General features: G+C 35.6%; 1 protein-coding gene across 8 annotated transcripts in view; it reads left to right on the top strand.

The window, feature by feature from the left end:
- The window catches only part of CFAP43 (cilia and flagella associated protein 43), a 90070-nt gene that overhangs the window by 43630 nt on the left and 28833 nt on the right, over window positions 1-17607 (top strand). For all 8 annotated transcript variants that reach the window (XM_072971830.1, XM_072971831.1, XM_072971829.1 and 5 more), the window contains 6 exons: window positions 826-975; window positions 3024-3154; window positions 5074-5221; window positions 6951-7037; window positions 7926-8003; window positions 15933-16058. In XM_072971830.1, the coding sequence (XP_072827931.1) occupies window positions 826-975; window positions 3024-3154; window positions 5074-5221; window positions 6951-7037; window positions 7926-8003; window positions 15933-16058 (720 nt within the window). The remainder of the gene's footprint in view (window positions 1-825; window positions 976-3023; window positions 3155-5073; window positions 5222-6950; window positions 7038-7925; window positions 8004-15932; window positions 16059-17607) is intronic.

The raw sequence follows: 17607 nt of genomic DNA, 5'->3' as shown, positions 1-17607 counted from the left end.
TCATTAATTCATCATAAAATACATTTGAGCAACCTCACACTTGTGCCACATATATCATACTTGTCAGATAAACATGCAGATGACCGTATTAGTTTAGTGCCTTTAAAAAATATTTTTTAAAAATCTATCATTAGAAAATCTATTCCGCAAGTGTTAGGAGCCACAGGATGATTGAATTTCAGTAGAATTCTGTACCTAAGCCCTAGAGAAAATTGCACAAAATACTTAAACAATGTTTCTGGCATCCTTTCATCACACTCTCTTCAAATTTTTCCCATATTGTGTCATTTCCTACATACACTGACCCAATTATCTACCACCCTTCCTTTCTAAACCTTTTAGTCAAAGGCTTTCTCTCTCATTGTCAGCAAAGTATGAGACAAAGACATTCAGACATGGAAGAAATGATTTATGATAAGGAGTAGTCAAGAAAAACTTCCTGGAGAAAGTAATAGTTGAACTGGACTATGAAGAATAGGTCAGATTTAGACATGGAGAAATATTGTGTACAATCTGGGCAGAGGAGTGAGTTTGCCAAGGATGAAAAGGATTAATGAGAAATAAAGATTGTCAGTTGTAGGCTGGGATTTTTAATGGCATCTAACATACAAAGAAAACTTTTCTCAATTGGCCAAAAGGAACTTTTATTTGCAATCAAAGATGAAAAATGCGGTGCAAATACAGGTACCCATTTTGTCACGTATCGGTGTATTTCCAATGACAGTGTTTTCATATTTTAATCTGACTATATGTGCACAACTGCAAACCCCAAGTTACTGCTTCCCTGATCTCTTCTCTAATGTGGTCATTTTCTTTGATTGGCAGGAACATAGCGGAATTTGCATTCTTAAGCCATATCAAAAAGTGCAAAGCAAACAATATGGACCTGGAATGCTCTCTCTGTCTCCACATGGATTGTGGCTCATAACAATAGCTAAATGTGGATTTCTATGTATCCGAGATATTCAAACTTTGGTAAACTCCCTTTTTTTCCAATCATGGAATGTCTGTCTTGATCTCATATGAGGAACAAAAGCCCTTAGGGAAAGATTTGGAACGCTTTCTTAAGTGAATTAACTCTTAACTTACTTACCAGTGATGGTGTTATTGACTTCAACATTGGGTGTATTTATGTGCCATGGTTTGAGTCTCTAAGGGAGGAAACACCAATCCATAGACTTGAAATCTGCAAAGAAGGAGCACTGTGCAGGGATGCAGTAGGGGAGCTCCAGCCCAGCTCAGTCACCCCTTAGCTGTGTGTCTTGGAAACTCACTGAGCTTCACCGAGCTTCAGTTGCTCCCTTGTTATGTTAGGGAAGACTTGCTTGCTCTCACCCTGTGGGATTCTGTTAAGAGCCAGTGAGAAAGTATATTCAAAACTTCTTTGGAAATAGTGAATTGCTATGCAAACCTAGGAATAATTGCTGCTAGCTCTTCAGCCTGGGGCACCTCTAGGCTGGTTGCTGCTGCTTCCCACCCCCTCTTCACGTGATGCTGGAAGAGCATAATGGAGATGGATGTGGCCTCCCCCATCACTTGCAGACCTCAGTCTTAACAGTACCACTACCGTCTCTGATTTCCACTGCTCTCAGATCTCTGAGAAAATGAACATAGTTTCTTCTCCAAAAAAAATGGAAGATCCTTTTCTAGGTTTTGAGACCAAGTTGTTCTGGTTATCAGTGTAATTTAATGTAGTCATTTATTTTTTCCCAAGTTTCTACCCCACACACCTGAAGCATCACAATCACCCACATGATACTCTTCCACAGGGCATGGATAAATTGGGCCCTTGTTGTGCACATCCAGCTCTCCTTGCTCACTGTGCAAGAAAGTGTATTTGGAATACAGTTGGGCAAAAGTGATATTATTATTATTATACCTGAAAAATCTTAAATCCCTCAGAAGTTATTTTTAAGTAAACAAGGTGCAAACTCTGCTACATTGTCTCTTATTCAAATGATTTGTAGTGTCCATTGCAATTAATAGTAGCATGACATGGCAATGCGTCAGAGTTTTTCTGGGTGATTCTATGCAAAGTACCTCATAGAAGAGGTTATTCATGGCAGTATTTCTTGTAAAAGCAACCCAATGTCCATCAACAGAGGACTGGATAAATAATGGTACGGAACATAAATAAAATAGGGAATATTATGCTATAATACAGAATGAGGAAATCTTTATGCAACAATATGGAATCCCAAGATATGTTGTTTAGGGGGAAAGTCAAGGTGTGTAATGTACATATTATGTTATAATTTATGTTAAAAATTGTATAAAAATTTGTTTATATACATTAAAAAAGCTCTGAAAGGATACTGAAGGTATTAATTATACTAATTGCCTTTGGGAGGTGTTGGGGAATGGGGGCAGGAAGGAGATGTCACTGCAAACTCTTTTATAGTTTTTTAATATTGAAATATTTGAATGTATTGCCTATTCAAAAATGTAATTTTTTTAAAGCATCACAGTTGATAACTAATGTGACACAGAAATCCCAGTTTTCAGTCAAAGAGTTTAAACTTTTGTCCTGTGTACCAGTTAGTGTTGTGTCCGGATTCTAATGAAACTGGTTTAATTGGCATCCCCCTTCATTCTTCACAGTGCCCAATCACTTTCTCTCAGCACACTCAGCCTCTTCGCACATAAAAAGAACTTGCCTAATCCTGAAAGGCACCTGAATTTGCCTGCACTGCTTGTTCAAGACCCCTCCCCTAATTTCTCATAGCCTTCAGCAAGTCTATTCACTTCTCTGCATCTGGTTTTAATATTATAAATTGGTGATAATAATCCCTCTTCATCCTTGTTATACAAATGGGAGAACAAATCAGTACTGGTGAACGTATTTTGTACTAGGAATTTTCAGTGCTATGTGTTACTAAGAGGCTACTTCCATGCCAACTAAAATGCTGTTAACAAATAGAAAAACATTTATCCACAAGCAAAAGTGCACGTAGCCCCCTTAGAAAAACTGTGTGGTAGAACTGCATTTGTAATTTCTGCACTTTGTTTCTAAAACTATTAAGGAAACATTTGCTCGGTGTCGGAGTCATTCTCCCCAGGGGCACGGGATTCAGCTGGTGAGAATTTCCGTGGATGGACAAAACATTCTAGTGAATGGGAGAGATGATGGCACCCTTGTTAATCTAAGATGGAGGTATGTGCAGTATACAGTAAGTGACCTCACATGATATGGTGTTTTAAAATAAAGATGTTGATATTATTTAGGTACAGCAAGTCTAACATAACAGGAGACAACTGCCATTGAAAAGATTATTATACTGATGATCCCAAGAGGAAGAGATATGCTATGCTATGTGGGGCCACATGGGGAAGCACCAGGGAGGGTAAGGAGGCAGAGGGAGCAGGGAAAACATAGACAAGAGTCTTTATTATGTTTTCCATGGGAAGGAGCAGGCAGGTTTAGGATTGGCTAGTTTGGGTAATTCCAGTGGGTTCTGGACCACAGGGGCTGCCCCTACTTCTCTGGTTCTTGACCCAGGGATGATTAGGACAGGGAAACAGTGGCCCTAGTATGAAAGCCCAGTAGAGGAGCTGGTTGAGGGTGTGGTCTCTTGGTTGGTGATTTGCATTTGAAAGGTGAGCTCCAGGCGAGTTGTTTACAATCTCTAGAAATTGCTAGTCCTTGGAGGGGCAGTTCCTCCGGGGTTATTAGCAAGACCCCAGATGTCAAAGCATCAAAATACAAAAAATAAAAAGACACAGTTAAGACCTATGAAGTGATCAGTACTCTCTTTCATAACATCTGTTGGAGGAGCACAAGGAATGAGGACAATTATGAACAGTAGATAACTTTAAAAACTCCTATTTATCCCTAAAAAATCTGACGTAGGTGTGTATATATGTATACACTCATACAGATTTACTTTCCTAATTAGACAATATTAGACGATATTAAATTATTTAGACTTTGCTTAGACTAAAATTAAAATTCTAAATGAACACATATTAGCCAAACATACAAATGATGGCCAGGGTGTAGGGAGCCCTGGACTTGAAATATTGCCTTGTTTGATCTGTCAGTGATGTCGCTAGTCAATATGCAATTCATTTTCACAAAAATACTGTTTCATGGTGCCTTCTTTGAGTAAAACAATAATAAAGGATGGCTCTTCTCAGTGATGTTGTGAAAATGCTACATATTATGGAGATTCTATATCGTAGCAATTTTGTTAGCCACCTATTTCAAAGACTTGTTTGAAGACTGTATCATCATGCCCACTTTATACATGGAATCCTGAATAAAATATTAACTTGTATCACACTATGTAAGTCCTAATGCGTCCTTTATAGTAAGTGCATCTCAGGCAATAGCAAACATATGCTGGAACCCTATTTATAGAAGTAAGCATATTTCCATCCATTGGCAGCTAATCTTGTGGCCCTCTGACTGAAAAGAAAGTTGAGTTTGAAACCTTGGTCCAAGACTTAGGCTCCTGACAACCTCTCTAAATCATCCTTAACCATGTTATTCAAGGTCAAGTCTGTAGCACCTATGAGTTTGTTAGAAATGCATATTCTTGGGCCTCACTCAGACTTTCCAAATCAGAATTTCTGTGGGTGGGGTCCAGGAATCTGTTTTAACAAACCCCCCAGGCCATGATGATGTGCCTTGGGTTTGACATGCCCTGTGTATTGAGTGCAAGTAATGATACTTCCATCAATGGGGGAGTGAGGGCTATGAGGACTGAATGTGGTCACGTGATGATGTATGTGTAGCAGCACAGCACCTAGTACACTCTGAGGGTTCAGCCAGAGCTGTGGCTCTTCTGTGCAATGGCCAAGGTGGGTCATCACCCAAGGATATGTCAGGTAAGGATGAGGACAGCATGAGGAGACATCACCCCAGAGAGGTCAGGAGTCTTGTCATGTCCTAGAGCCCGTGAAAGGGCTGTGCCCTAAGAAGCAGAGTCCTAACAAGTACAGGGCACTGCAGAGAAATGTCCACATATTTCTCTGTGTAGAAATGGTTAGGTATCTGGAAACGATACTGCTAAATGTCTTTTTTAAATTGTGATTTTGTAGCTGATGTGTTTTCTTCTTTTATTAATATAGGCAGGTTGGAGGAAACTTAACTAATGAAATTCTTGAGCATAGCCAGCAACTTTTAACTTCTCTGAGAAACACCATGAATGAAGAGAATGATTATTTAAGTATAACACGAAGAGATTCCTTGGATTCAGGATCAGAAGCTGAACATGCAGTTGAGTTTCAATAGTTTTCTTTCTCCTTCATCCCTTCCTCCTTTCTTCCCTTCCTTCCTTCCTCTTTCTTTCTAAATCAGATATTGGTTTTCAGTTCGTGGTTTTCTTTTAGCAGATATTTTGGTAATATTTCTCTTTATCCAGTTATGTCATGATTTTCAAAAAGAGCATGCACTGCATCTAAGAGAAAATATGCAGCCTTTCTCAAAGCAATCACAAATATTACATCTCAGATCCTATTTAAACCATAGTACAAGGTCTGGGCTTGCTTGGAAAAAAAAAACCTTACTACAGTTCTGGTGCTTTTCAAACTAGTCTCTTTATACTTTTCCAGCACATACATTATTTAGGATATGTTTAGCTAGAGAACATTTATTCACGCAATCATTTAACAGATATTTATCGATTGCCTAAAAAGTGCTAGACTTTGGGGGATACAGGCATGAATAAGATAGAAAAAGTTTCTGTTTTCATGGAGCTTACATTCTAATTGGGGGTTCGGGGTAAGCAGAGAGAGAGAGAGAGATAAATAATCAAATAAATAAGAAAAAGTTAAATAGTAACCAGATCTGTTTACCAAATAAAAATGAGTTGATGCGACAGTGTTTGGCTGAACAAGCCTCTCCAATGAAAAGACATTTAAGTTGTGATCTGATTTAAAAGAGCTTGCTAATTTGCAGGGGAAGGGCAAGTACTAGGGCAGAGAGAGAAAGAGCTTGGTGAAGAACTAAAAAAAAGGCCTGTGCAGTTGAAGTCAGCAAGGGAGAGAGTGATAGATGAGGTCCTTGAGGTGGGAAAAGACCAGGTAATGAAGGGCTTTGTAAACCAGGTAGAGTTTGGATTTAATTTTACATGTAATGAGAACCTATTAAAGTGTTCTGAGCAGAGGATTTACAGGATCTTATTTACATTTTCAAAATAATTACTTCTGCTATGTGGAGAATGGTTCCTTTAGGGGACAAGAATGGAGGCAGAGAGAGGAGTTAGGAGGTTCAGGTAACAGTGATGGAGGTGAATGAACGTAGTGGAGAAGAGAAGTGGCAGGTTCCAGCAGGTTGCAGAGATACAGCTGGTAGGACTCATTGATGGATTGGATATAGACAGAAAGGGAAAGAAAGGACTGGAGGATGACTCTTAGATTTTTCACTTAAAGAACTACGTAGAAGAAGGTACCATTCACAGAGATGGGGAAGACTGTGGGGAGGGGAGCCACTGTGGGAAAAAAGAAGGGAATCTGAAATCAGTTACTGGGGTTGAGCATGAGAATCCCGTTGAACATCCAAGCAAGAAACCAAGTAGGTGGTTGGATAGATGTTCTAGAGAGAGGCCAGGACTTGAGATGTTGATTTGAGAGTCAAGGGAATATGCATGGAATTTAAAACCATAAAACTGGGTAAGGTATTCATGGAAGAATGGATGGTAAGAAACAGAAGGGGACCAAGACAAAGTATTTGGTCTACAGTAACAGGAAGAAGGCAGAGATTGATTTGGTGAACATGTGGCCTGTCTGATCATTGCTGCTTTCTCAGGGAAAAATGTGGCTAATAATAAGGACAGACTGGAAGGAATTAAATTAATAAGACATTACATCTTGAGCAGGCAAAATGCTTGATATTATTTTTAAAAATGCAACATGTGCAAAAGGGATTCAAAGCAATTAAATTAAATGGTAGGAGAATTCGATGAATTTTTAATTTAAGCAATGTCTGTCTGTCTTCTTTAAATGAGAATATGAAGTCAAGCTCATCGCAAGAGGAATTAGTCCACGTTGATAATATGGAAGAAATTCCCTGGATAGAACAAAAAAGCCAAGAGGTATTTTTTTCCTCCGGGGGGATGTAATTAGGTTTATTTACTTCATTTTTTAATGGAGGTACTGGGGATTGAAGCCAGGACCTCTTGCATGCTGGGCATGCACTCTACCACTGAGCTATAATGTACCCCTCAAGAGGTATTTATAAAACATGAGAGAGGTTTGAAATAATGCTCTGTAGGTGTGCCAAATAGATTAGTTTCCTATGAAAACCCATTGGAAAGTTAGAAAGTGGAACGAGATACGAAGCAGAGCATTACATTGTGTAAGTGTAATTTTCCTGAAAGCAAGCAAATACCCTAAATACAGCTCAGTCTTTTAGATTAATTTATATGAGCTTTAAGTGCTATACTTAGGTTAATATGAAACCCAAGAAAAGTGTCCAGATAAGCCAAGGAAAGAATGAACTGTGACACCTCATGTTGAAGTACATTTGGAGGATGCTGCAAGGTTGGCTTAAATAAAATAGGTGGGCCAGGAACAGAAGAGACAGTGGCTTCAGGTGTGCCTGAAGGTGACGTAGGTGGCAGCTTGTGTCTGGATTTAGCCTTCTTATCTAGTCTCACTCAAGTTCCCAATAAAATAGCAGACTGGTTTTACTTTGTCAACTATTCTTTATTTAATTTTTTGCTGGATTATTTTCTTTCTGTTGGCTTTATAATTGACATCAGTTTCAAGCTGCTTCAGTGGTCACTTACATGCTAGCAGCTTAGACGTAAGCAAACTACTGCAGTGGTATTATTTCATGTATACTTTATATTGTTAGTCTTTAAATTTTTCCTTTATTTCTGTTTCTAGAAAAGTGCTGTATATGTATGTATGTATCTCTCTATCATCTCTCTCTCTCTCTCTATCATTGTTGTTTAAATGATATACTTATTCCATTCCAGGCCATCAAAAAGGAGGTTAAATTGTTTTCCAACAAAAGGACAGAGATAAAAAGAGGAATCAAAGCACTTGTTAAAACTGTAGGTGTTGTGATTTCATATACTAATACGTTTGGTCCTCAGTCTAAAATTACTTTTTGAACTTTTTTTTGTTCAACAGCATAAGGAACTATACCCCATTTTTGTTTGTTTGTTTGTTTTCTCTACCTGTAAGCTCAGTTTTCTGGGACACTTTAACAGGATATAATTTTATCATATCACATGATACATAAACAGTGGTTTTCTTCCCTGTCTTCCCCAGTACTGTCTTGTTTAATACATATTTTTGTCAAAGTTATACACCTACATTTTTACAAATTAAATAATACAGAGTTGCATAATTAAAAATAATGTTTTTAAAGCAGCACTTGCCGTGCTTTTCTTACCTATGATTCCTGCAATCCCGAGGTAAATGTTTTCAGTTCTTTCAGCTTTTTTGTTTGGATATCTACCTCCACCTTTGTAATGGTCTTCTTAATACTGTTATTTTTTGATATTTCTATTTTGACACTAACTATGGGCTTCCAGGTATGGAAGATGGGTATTTATGTTCTTTGATACCCTCCACCACTACTGTATACGCATAAATCCATACTATTATATAAATATTTTTCAAAGCTGAGCCACATGGTATATCATGATTACATTTCTATTTTTACAAAACAGATGGCATTTGTGGGCTCTCTTGCCTCTGGCTTCCATTTGGGTTTAGACAATAAGTGGCATCAGCAGAAATCGGGGGCAGGAGAAGATAAGGCCGGGATTCTTATTCCTCCAGCTTCCTCTCTGTGGTTGTGTGAGTTGGCAGTGACTGCCAGCCCTCTCCTACAGCTACTGATCTCCCCAGGTTCCAGTAACCACGCCCCATCCTTGCCTTTCAGACTCGGGAGTGGTGATAGCTTCCTGTGGTTGCTAGCCCAAGATGCTTTATCATGCCATGCTGATTTTGCCTACCATGCCAAATCTTTTTTAAAGGTTCCTCTCCCCAGTTACCCGGTTTGAGCGGATCATATGTTATATACCAGGACGCTAGTTTGTTTGGGCTTTCTTGTCTCTTTGATGTGCTAGGCGTTGGAGTACTTTTAACAAGAAATCCTTCTCTCTCTCAGGTCTGAGAAATGTTATTAAATTATTTCCTTTCCTTATTTTTTATTTTTCTGATTACTAAAGCGGTTGAACATCTTTTCATAATTCTAAAGACTGAATTTCCTCTTCTGTTAATTCCCTGTTCACATCCTTTGCCCATTTTTCTATTGGGTTGTTGGTCTTTTTCTTGTTGATTATAGAAGTTATTTATTTTTGTTTTTAACTTATATTTATTTATAATAATTAGGGTTAGCTAAGCTGTGATAACAAATAAACTCCAAAAACTAATGGCATAGGAATGAGAGTATTGTTTCTTTACTATATAGCAGTTGTGGGTGGGTGTCCAGGTCAGCAGGGTGCTCTGTTCCATGCAGACATTCAGGTTCCTGGGCTGACGGAAACTACTGTCTCTTGCACGTGGCTTCTGAGGTTGCCTTACTTGATCTCATCCCACTGAGCTGGCAGAGGAAAAGAACACGGAAGCACGCGTGGGGCAAGTCTAGAGGTGGCCCTTATTATTAGGTTGAACCACATGAAACTGTTGTTTTATATGGTTCAGCCCAATATACTACAAATATTTTGTTTTGTCTCTTTTATAATGTGCCTTTTTAAATGAGAAAATTTAAAACTATTATCCAAGTGTATTGATCATTTTATTTAGCTTTTGCTTATCTGTATGACTTTTAAAGGCTTTCCAAATCTAATGTATTTTTTTCTAATACTCCTTTATTTCACCAGTAATTTATTTTCATGAATGGTGTGAGGTATAGATTTAACTTTATTTTTCCTGATGAATAGCTCATTTACCAATGCTTTTTATTGAGTATACCATCCTTTCTCCACTGATTTCAGTGCCTTCTCTGTCAGTCCCTGGATTCTCATGAATATGAATTATTTCTAGACATTCTATATTCTGAAATTGAGTGTTGAGCTTTTCCTTAGCCAATTCTAAACTACTTTGATTGCTATAGCTTTATAAAATGTCTTCATATCTTGAAAGTAATTCTTCCTTTGCTCTTCATTTTCAAAATAACATTGGCCTTTTTATGCTTACTTTTTCATTAGAATTTTAAAATCAGCTTGGCAAGCTCTGTAAAAAATTGATTTGATTTTGATTGAGAATAACTATTTACAGTTTGATTTGGTGAAGAATTCATTTGTCATCTTTGAAATTTTATATATATTTATAATGTAAATCTTATATGTTGTATATTATATATAAATAAATATATATCTTTATTCAGATTTTTAATAAGTTCTTTAGCGAAGTTTTATAGTCCAAAAGTGACTTTGTATAAATTTCTTCTTGGGTTTATTTTAGATATTTTATAGTTTGTTTTGCTTTTGTGAATGGAATTTTTTCTATTACATTTTCTAGTTGGTTACTACTGGATATGAATGTTACTGATTTTATATCTGATCACCTTGCTGAATTCTCTTTTTAGTTCTATTGCTTTGTCAATTGATTCTCTTGGATTGTCTAAATAGACTACATATCTCTTGAAAGTCACACTTCTTACTTATCAATCTTTATATGTACTTTATTTCTTTTTCTTATCTTATGGCAAGAGCTTCTAACATAATAGTGGCCATGACAGTGGACATGCTTATCTACTAACTTTGATAGAAGTGCTTCTAACGTTTAAGTGTGATGCTTGCTATAGTTTTCATTAGATATCCTTTAAAAAGTTAAAGAAGTATCTTTCTAGCCCTTGTTTCCCATGAAATTTTTTTGTGAATTTTATTGTGATATTTATCAAATGACTTGTATTCTTTGTATTACTTAGAGAGACATTGGTTATTTTAAGGGGTACAGCAGATTCAATTTGCTAATATTTTATTTAGGATTTTTGTGTATCTAGTCACAAGAATGCTGGTCTAATTTTCTCATACTTTGTCTAATTATGGTATCAGAATTATACTACCATTATACTCTGGAACAGTTTGTGTAGAATGGGAATTCTCCTTTTCTTTAAGATTTGATATACAACCCCCACACCTACCTCCCTGCCACACACACACACACACACACACACACAAATAAAACTGCCTCGGGCTGATGTCTGTTGCAGGAGTTGATTCTTTCCTATTGTTTCAAGTTCTTCTATGGTTATTAGTCTTATCAGGTCTTCTATTTCTTTTCAGATATAGATTTAATAAATTATATTTTCTCAGAAAATTGTCCAACTAAATGTATTATATAAAATTATATAATATTCTAATTTTTAAGTCTCTTCTGATTTTTCAGTTATAGTTCTATCTTTATTCCTAATGTTGTATGTTTATGCCTTTTATCTTTTTTTCTTGATCACATTTTCCAACAGGATTTCTATTTTATTTTCAAAGAATCAGGTATGGGTTTATTGATTTGACTCTGTTATTATAAAAGAACATTATACATAGTTTTATACCTATGCATTGGATAAATTTAGGATTTGATCAACTTAGAATTCTGTTCATTCTTCCTGCTTTGTTCAGGTTTATTTTTCCTCATTTTGTTACTTTTTTTAGTTGAAAATGTGATTTATTTCCTATTTTTTTCTATTATGCATGTGGCTATGAATATTCCTTTGAGTACCACTTTGATTATGTTGCACTGATTTTGATATGCAATTTTCTCATTATTGCTTAGTTGTAAGTATTTCTAATTCCATTTTGAACATACCTACCAAAGGGTTTTCTACAAGAGTGTATGTATTTTTCTGTTTTTAATTTCCATATTGTTTTGTCTATTATTTATAGATTGTTTTGTTTACCTTTCTGTTGCTAACTATGAACTTTATTTCACTATGCTCAGTAAATAAAGCTTATTGAGATTATCTTTGTGGCCTTGTATCTGGTCACTTTTTATAAATGTTCCATATGTTTGGAAAGAATATTTTATTCTCTGGGTTTTTTTGGTTTTTTGGGGGGCGGGTAAAATGTTTTTAAATTCCTACTGAGTCAATCTCTTAGTAAAGTTTATGTTTTTGCTCTTTAAACTGTTTTCTAGACTTGATTGGTGGTTTGCCAGTTTATTCTTGTATTCCTATCATGTTAGGAACAAAAATGTACATGACAGATTACCTCAATAGGTTATTCCTTTTATCTTTATGAAATATTTATCTTTGTCTCTTTAAATGTTCTTAACTCTACATTTTGGTTTTTTTTTTAATTGAAGTACAGTCAGTTACAATGTGTCAGTGTCTGGTGTACAGCACAATGTCATTTGAGGGAGGTTTATAATGATTTTTTTGCTATATTTCTTTCTGTTAGCACTTGTTTATATGTCTTCTTCCTTTGCTTTATTTCCAACTTTCTTCTGTCCTCTAGTAAGGATACAGCTAGATTGTCTTCTGTAAATCCTATCTAAGAGTTTTAGCAGATGAGTTTAGCTACATTTATTATAATTATTGATATGTTTAAGCTTAATTTCAATCATTTTGTTTTAGGTTTTCTATTTAACCTATTTTCGAGTTTTTTCTTTTTCCCCTTCCCATCTATTTGGATTTCTTTTGCACTTTTTGTTATTATTATTATTTATTACTTGCTCACCATTTTGGGAGTCATAATTTTATTTCTTTTTAAAAATTCTAGCCCACATGCGTGACCTTTTTTTTTTAACATCACCTGGTGCCTTCCGACTCAGTGGTATAGCACAGAGAAGCATTAACAATCATCTGGACCTTGACCCCATCCCAGATATAATGAATCAGAATCTGCATTTTTGACAAGATCCCAGGTGATTAATAGACACATTAAAGTTAGAGAAACTCTGGTTTAGTGTGAGTCATACCTTATCTACCCTCCAAATAAGACAAGAGCCCCAGAGTGCTTATGTTGTTCTTACTTTTTACTTTTTCATTTCTCCTTCTGCTTCCCCCACCTTCTCTTATTGATACTCATTTAGGATTATAGTTCTAAATTGCTATTTTAAGAAACCCTTTGTGTAAATCTTATTTAGACTTAGTCTTCCTACCTGCCATTCCTGCCATTCCTTTGGCTTCAGTACATCCTTAATACTCCTTTCAGAGGGGTAGGTATTAGTGAAATTTCTGAGCCCCTGAAATTTACAAATGACTTAATTCTCTTTGACCTCATACTTGAATGATGGTTTGACTATAGAATTAGAGATTCAAGGTTTTTCTTCCATTTAAAACTTTGATCCAAAGCTACTGATCCATTGTATTCTTGCATTCAGTGTTGCTGATGTGAATTCTTCTATTACTCTGATTCTTCTATTTTTGTGGTACTGTCTTCCTCTTTGGAAATGTTTTAGAATTTGGTTTTTAAGTTTCACCACATTTCTGTGTCTAGACCTGAGCTGGCTCAACACTTGTTATACTCTTTGAATCTTGAATATTCATGCTTTATTGTGTTTTAAAAAAATTCTCCCTTATTGTTTCTTCAAACATCGTGGCCCCTGTTCTCTTTATTAGCTCTTTCTAAAAGTCATATTAGAAATAGGTACTTCTAGATATATCATACATGTGTATTAATTTTTCTTTTACATTTTTCATCTCCTTATCCTTTGTTATACCTAGGTAGAATACTTAACTGACTCTTACAGATCATTAATTATCTTCAGCTGTGTCCATTTTGCTATTTAGACCATCTATTGAATTTTTTGTCTCAAAGATTAAACTTTCAAGTTTCATGATCTCTTGATTATTTTTGTGATATAATATTTGGCATCGCTAGTTACTGTAAAATTCTGCTCATCTTAACTTTTTTTTTTGATAACTAGTTTTCTATTTGTTGAATTTATTGCCTCTCTTCAATGGTCTTGTTGTTCTCTAAATATTTAGTGATTGATTTTTATTTTTATTATTGTAATCTCATCTTTATAATTGAAATTCCCTATTATAATTCCACTACACATATACAAACAGCTCATACATCTTAATATCAAAAAAAAGGACAGAAGACCTAAATAGACATTTCTCCAAAGAAGACATCCAGATGGCCAACAGACACATGAAAACATGTTCAGTATCGCTAATTATTAGAGAAATGCAGATTAAAACTACAATGGGGCCATCATTAAAAAGTCTACAAATAATAAATGCTGGAGAGGGTATGGAGGAAAAGGAACCTTCCTACATTGTTGGTGGGAATGTAAATTGGTGCAGCCACTATGGAAAACAGTATAGAGTTTCCTTAAAAAACTAAAAATAGACTTACCATATGATTCAGCAATCCCACTTCTGGGCAGGTATCTGGAGAGAACTACAATTCGAAAAGATACATGCACCCCAATGTTTACAGCAGCACTATTTACAATAGCCAAAACATGGAAAAAACCTAAATGTCCATTGACAGATGACTGGATAAAGAAGATGGGATATATATAATGGAATATTACTTGGCCATAAAAAGAATGAAATAATGCCATTTTCAGCGACATGAATGGACCTAGAGATTATCATATTAAGTGAAGTAAATCAGACAGAGAAAGAACAGTATCATATAATATCATTTATATGTGGAATCTAAAACAACGATACAAATTCTATTTACAAACCAAAACAGACTCACCGACATAGAAAACAAACTATAGTTACCAAAGGGGAAAAGGCAGGGGAGGGATAAATTAGGAGTTTGGGATTAACAGATACACATTACTATATATAAAATAGATAAATAGCAAGGACCTACTGTATAGCACAGGGAACTATATTCAATTTCTTATAATAACATATAATGGAAAAGAGTCTGGAAAAAATCTATGTGTATGTATATGTATAACTGAATCTCTTTGCTGTATGCTGGAAACTAACATTGTGAATCAATTACACTTCAATAAAAAATAAAATTAAAAAAAAAAAGTAAGTGAGTAAAATTGCACTTGACTCCCCCACCCCAATATAAGTAGAATAACTTCTCCTGAAAAGGAATGAAACAAAAACATTAAAATAAAAATGTTTAATTCTACCCCCTCCCCCCAAAAATAATTCCATTACACCTGTTAGGCAGCTTGGGAGGAAGATGTGTAGGAGATGTGATTTCAGCAGGTATTCCAATTTTTTGCTGAGTACAGTTTAGGGGACACTAGGGGCTATGACCCATTGTTCAGATCCACCTGATTTTCATCTTTCAGATGTTACAGTACATGCTACTGAATGATCCTTTTTTCCCCTTCTTAATGGCAGTATTGGATTTATCTATTTATTATACATTTCTTTCTTTTAATTTTATGGATTGGGGCAGGAAAGGAAGATTGTAAAGCCCATTCTCAGTCCATTCTGAAACTGAAGTCCTCATCTTTTTTCTATCACAGTGTCTTCCTTATTTTTGTTGATTTGTAAGGGCTCTTTATATTGTGAAGTTATTAATACTTTTTCATATATATTGCAGTGTGTATCCTTTATCCCTGAAATTTTTGAAGCTATAAATTTTTAAAGATTTTTTGTTATAGAAATGTTCAAATATATATAAAAGTAGAGGGAATAATAACATATAAATCTAATAACCAGTATTGTTTCCCTATACCTCATCCATTATCCTCTCCCTTGATTGTTTTAAAATAAATCCCAGATGTTAGATCATTTCATCTTTAATTATGTGAATCTCTAAAAGATAAGAACTCTGAAAACACATAATAGTAACACCATTAGCACATCTAAATATCAGTAATCCTTTAATATCATTCAATGAAGTGATGAATTTGCATATTTTTGTTGTTTTACATATTTTATGTCATTTTAAAACATAATCCATGAGCTTTTATGGATTAAACCTTAAAACTTAAATAAGTCTATAACCTAATTCTTTACTTGATAGTTACATTTAGATAAACAGAATATGTCTTTTTTAATTGATTACTATCTGAAGAGACTCAGAAAACCATCTCTTTAAAGTTTAACTCTTATACTTGTCACCATCCTTTCCTATTGGAAAATTCAGGTTCTGGACATGATGAAAGAAAACAAAGCAGTAGATAATATCGCAAAATTAGAGCAACAAGAATTTGGCCTGGATCTTGAGGAACTGGAAAGGCTCCATGATGAAAGTGAGGAAGAAGTGGCAAAGGTATGAGTCAAGCAGTGTAAACATTTAATAAAGTAAAAAGAAAATAGGAAGCAGAATTTTCCCAGGATAATGCAAATAAAATGAAACTTTCCCATCATGGTGCGAATAAAGCAAACTTAGTGCATATAAATGGAATAAGTCAGAGAATTTCTGAATCTGGGGGAATAGGGGAAAGAAGAGCATCTAGACCAGCCAGGCATCTGTGTCTGTCTCTCCCCCATGACATTCGTGCCAACCATCTTCTACCGTATACTTGAACATTTTTAGAAATCTCCTCAGCCACCTCGTGCCAACTTCAAACGTTTTTGGTTCGGTAAGCTCTTTCTTAGAGTTGGAATCTTTCTGCCTGTACTCACTGATTGTTCTATTCTTTGAGCACCATCTACTCCATAGCCACTCTGAAAATGGCTAGAGAAGATTAGCAATTACCACATTACCTATGTATCTTCTCTTATCTAAGCTAGCTGTCCCAGCTCCTGTGACTGTCATATACTGTACTTAAAATAGCTTCATTGTCACCATGTAATTTTCCTCTAATTTCATTTTATTTCTTTATGGCACCCACAAAAGAATTCCAGTTATTATCTTTCCAGTTTAGAGAAAAGCATAAACTGAAACCTCCATTTTTCTAGATACCATAATTCTGTTAATTTATCCTTTACATCTTTTTGTGGCAGTCACATCACATTGCTTACTCATATGGATTTTATTTTAGGTAAAAGCTCTAACTGTGTTATACACAGGATGTTCTTAAATAACCGCTTTCTCAGTCTGCACAGTACATTTGATTTTTTGAGCATGCAAGTATAGAAACATTTTTCCGTCTGAACAAGAGGATGAAATACAGCTGGATTCAAGGACATTTAAGTGGATTATAGTTGATTAAACAACTACACCAAAAAGAGGCTGATTATTTGACAGATGTTTCTAGTAAAGAGATTTCCAATCATGTGCCCCAAGACTTTGTCCTGTTAAACATGTTTATTAATGACTGAAGATACAAAAATGAGGGAGATCTATCAAATTGGCAAATGACATGAGGCTGCGAATGAGAGGAAGTATATTGGATAACAGAATCAAGACCAAAAATACATCAAGGGACTAACTCAAGAAGGTAAAACTTACCTGGATGATCATTCATCCATCCATTCATTCATTCTGCAACACTTATTGAACACCTGTTACGTGTAGGCACCATTTTAGGTGCTAGGAATACAATGACTAAGACAGACAGGTCCCACCCACATGGGGCTAATCTAGCGGAGAACACAGACCATAAACAAATCTCTATATATGGTATGATGGAAACAAACTGGATATTATGATAGATGTGAGGGCTCTACTTCTGTGATCAAAGAAGACAACTAAAGAGATGACATTTCAGTTGAGAACTAAGAGAAGAGAGGGAGCTGGCTATGCAAAGATCTGAGGAAAGAGTGTCAGGCAAAAGGAGCAGCAAGAGCAAGGGCCCTAGGACAGAAATGGCTCGAAGCATTCCAGGAACAGAAAGGCCAGGAAGGCTGTAGCACAGTGAACAGGAGAGAGCCTC

This window comes from Vicugna pacos, chromosome 11, assembly GCF_048564905.1.
Source record: "Vicugna pacos chromosome 11, VicPac4, whole genome shotgun sequence".
Taxonomy (NCBI): domain Eukaryota; kingdom Metazoa; phylum Chordata; class Mammalia; order Artiodactyla; family Camelidae; genus Vicugna; species Vicugna pacos.
This window is presented reverse-complemented; position numbering and strand designations above follow the sequence as displayed.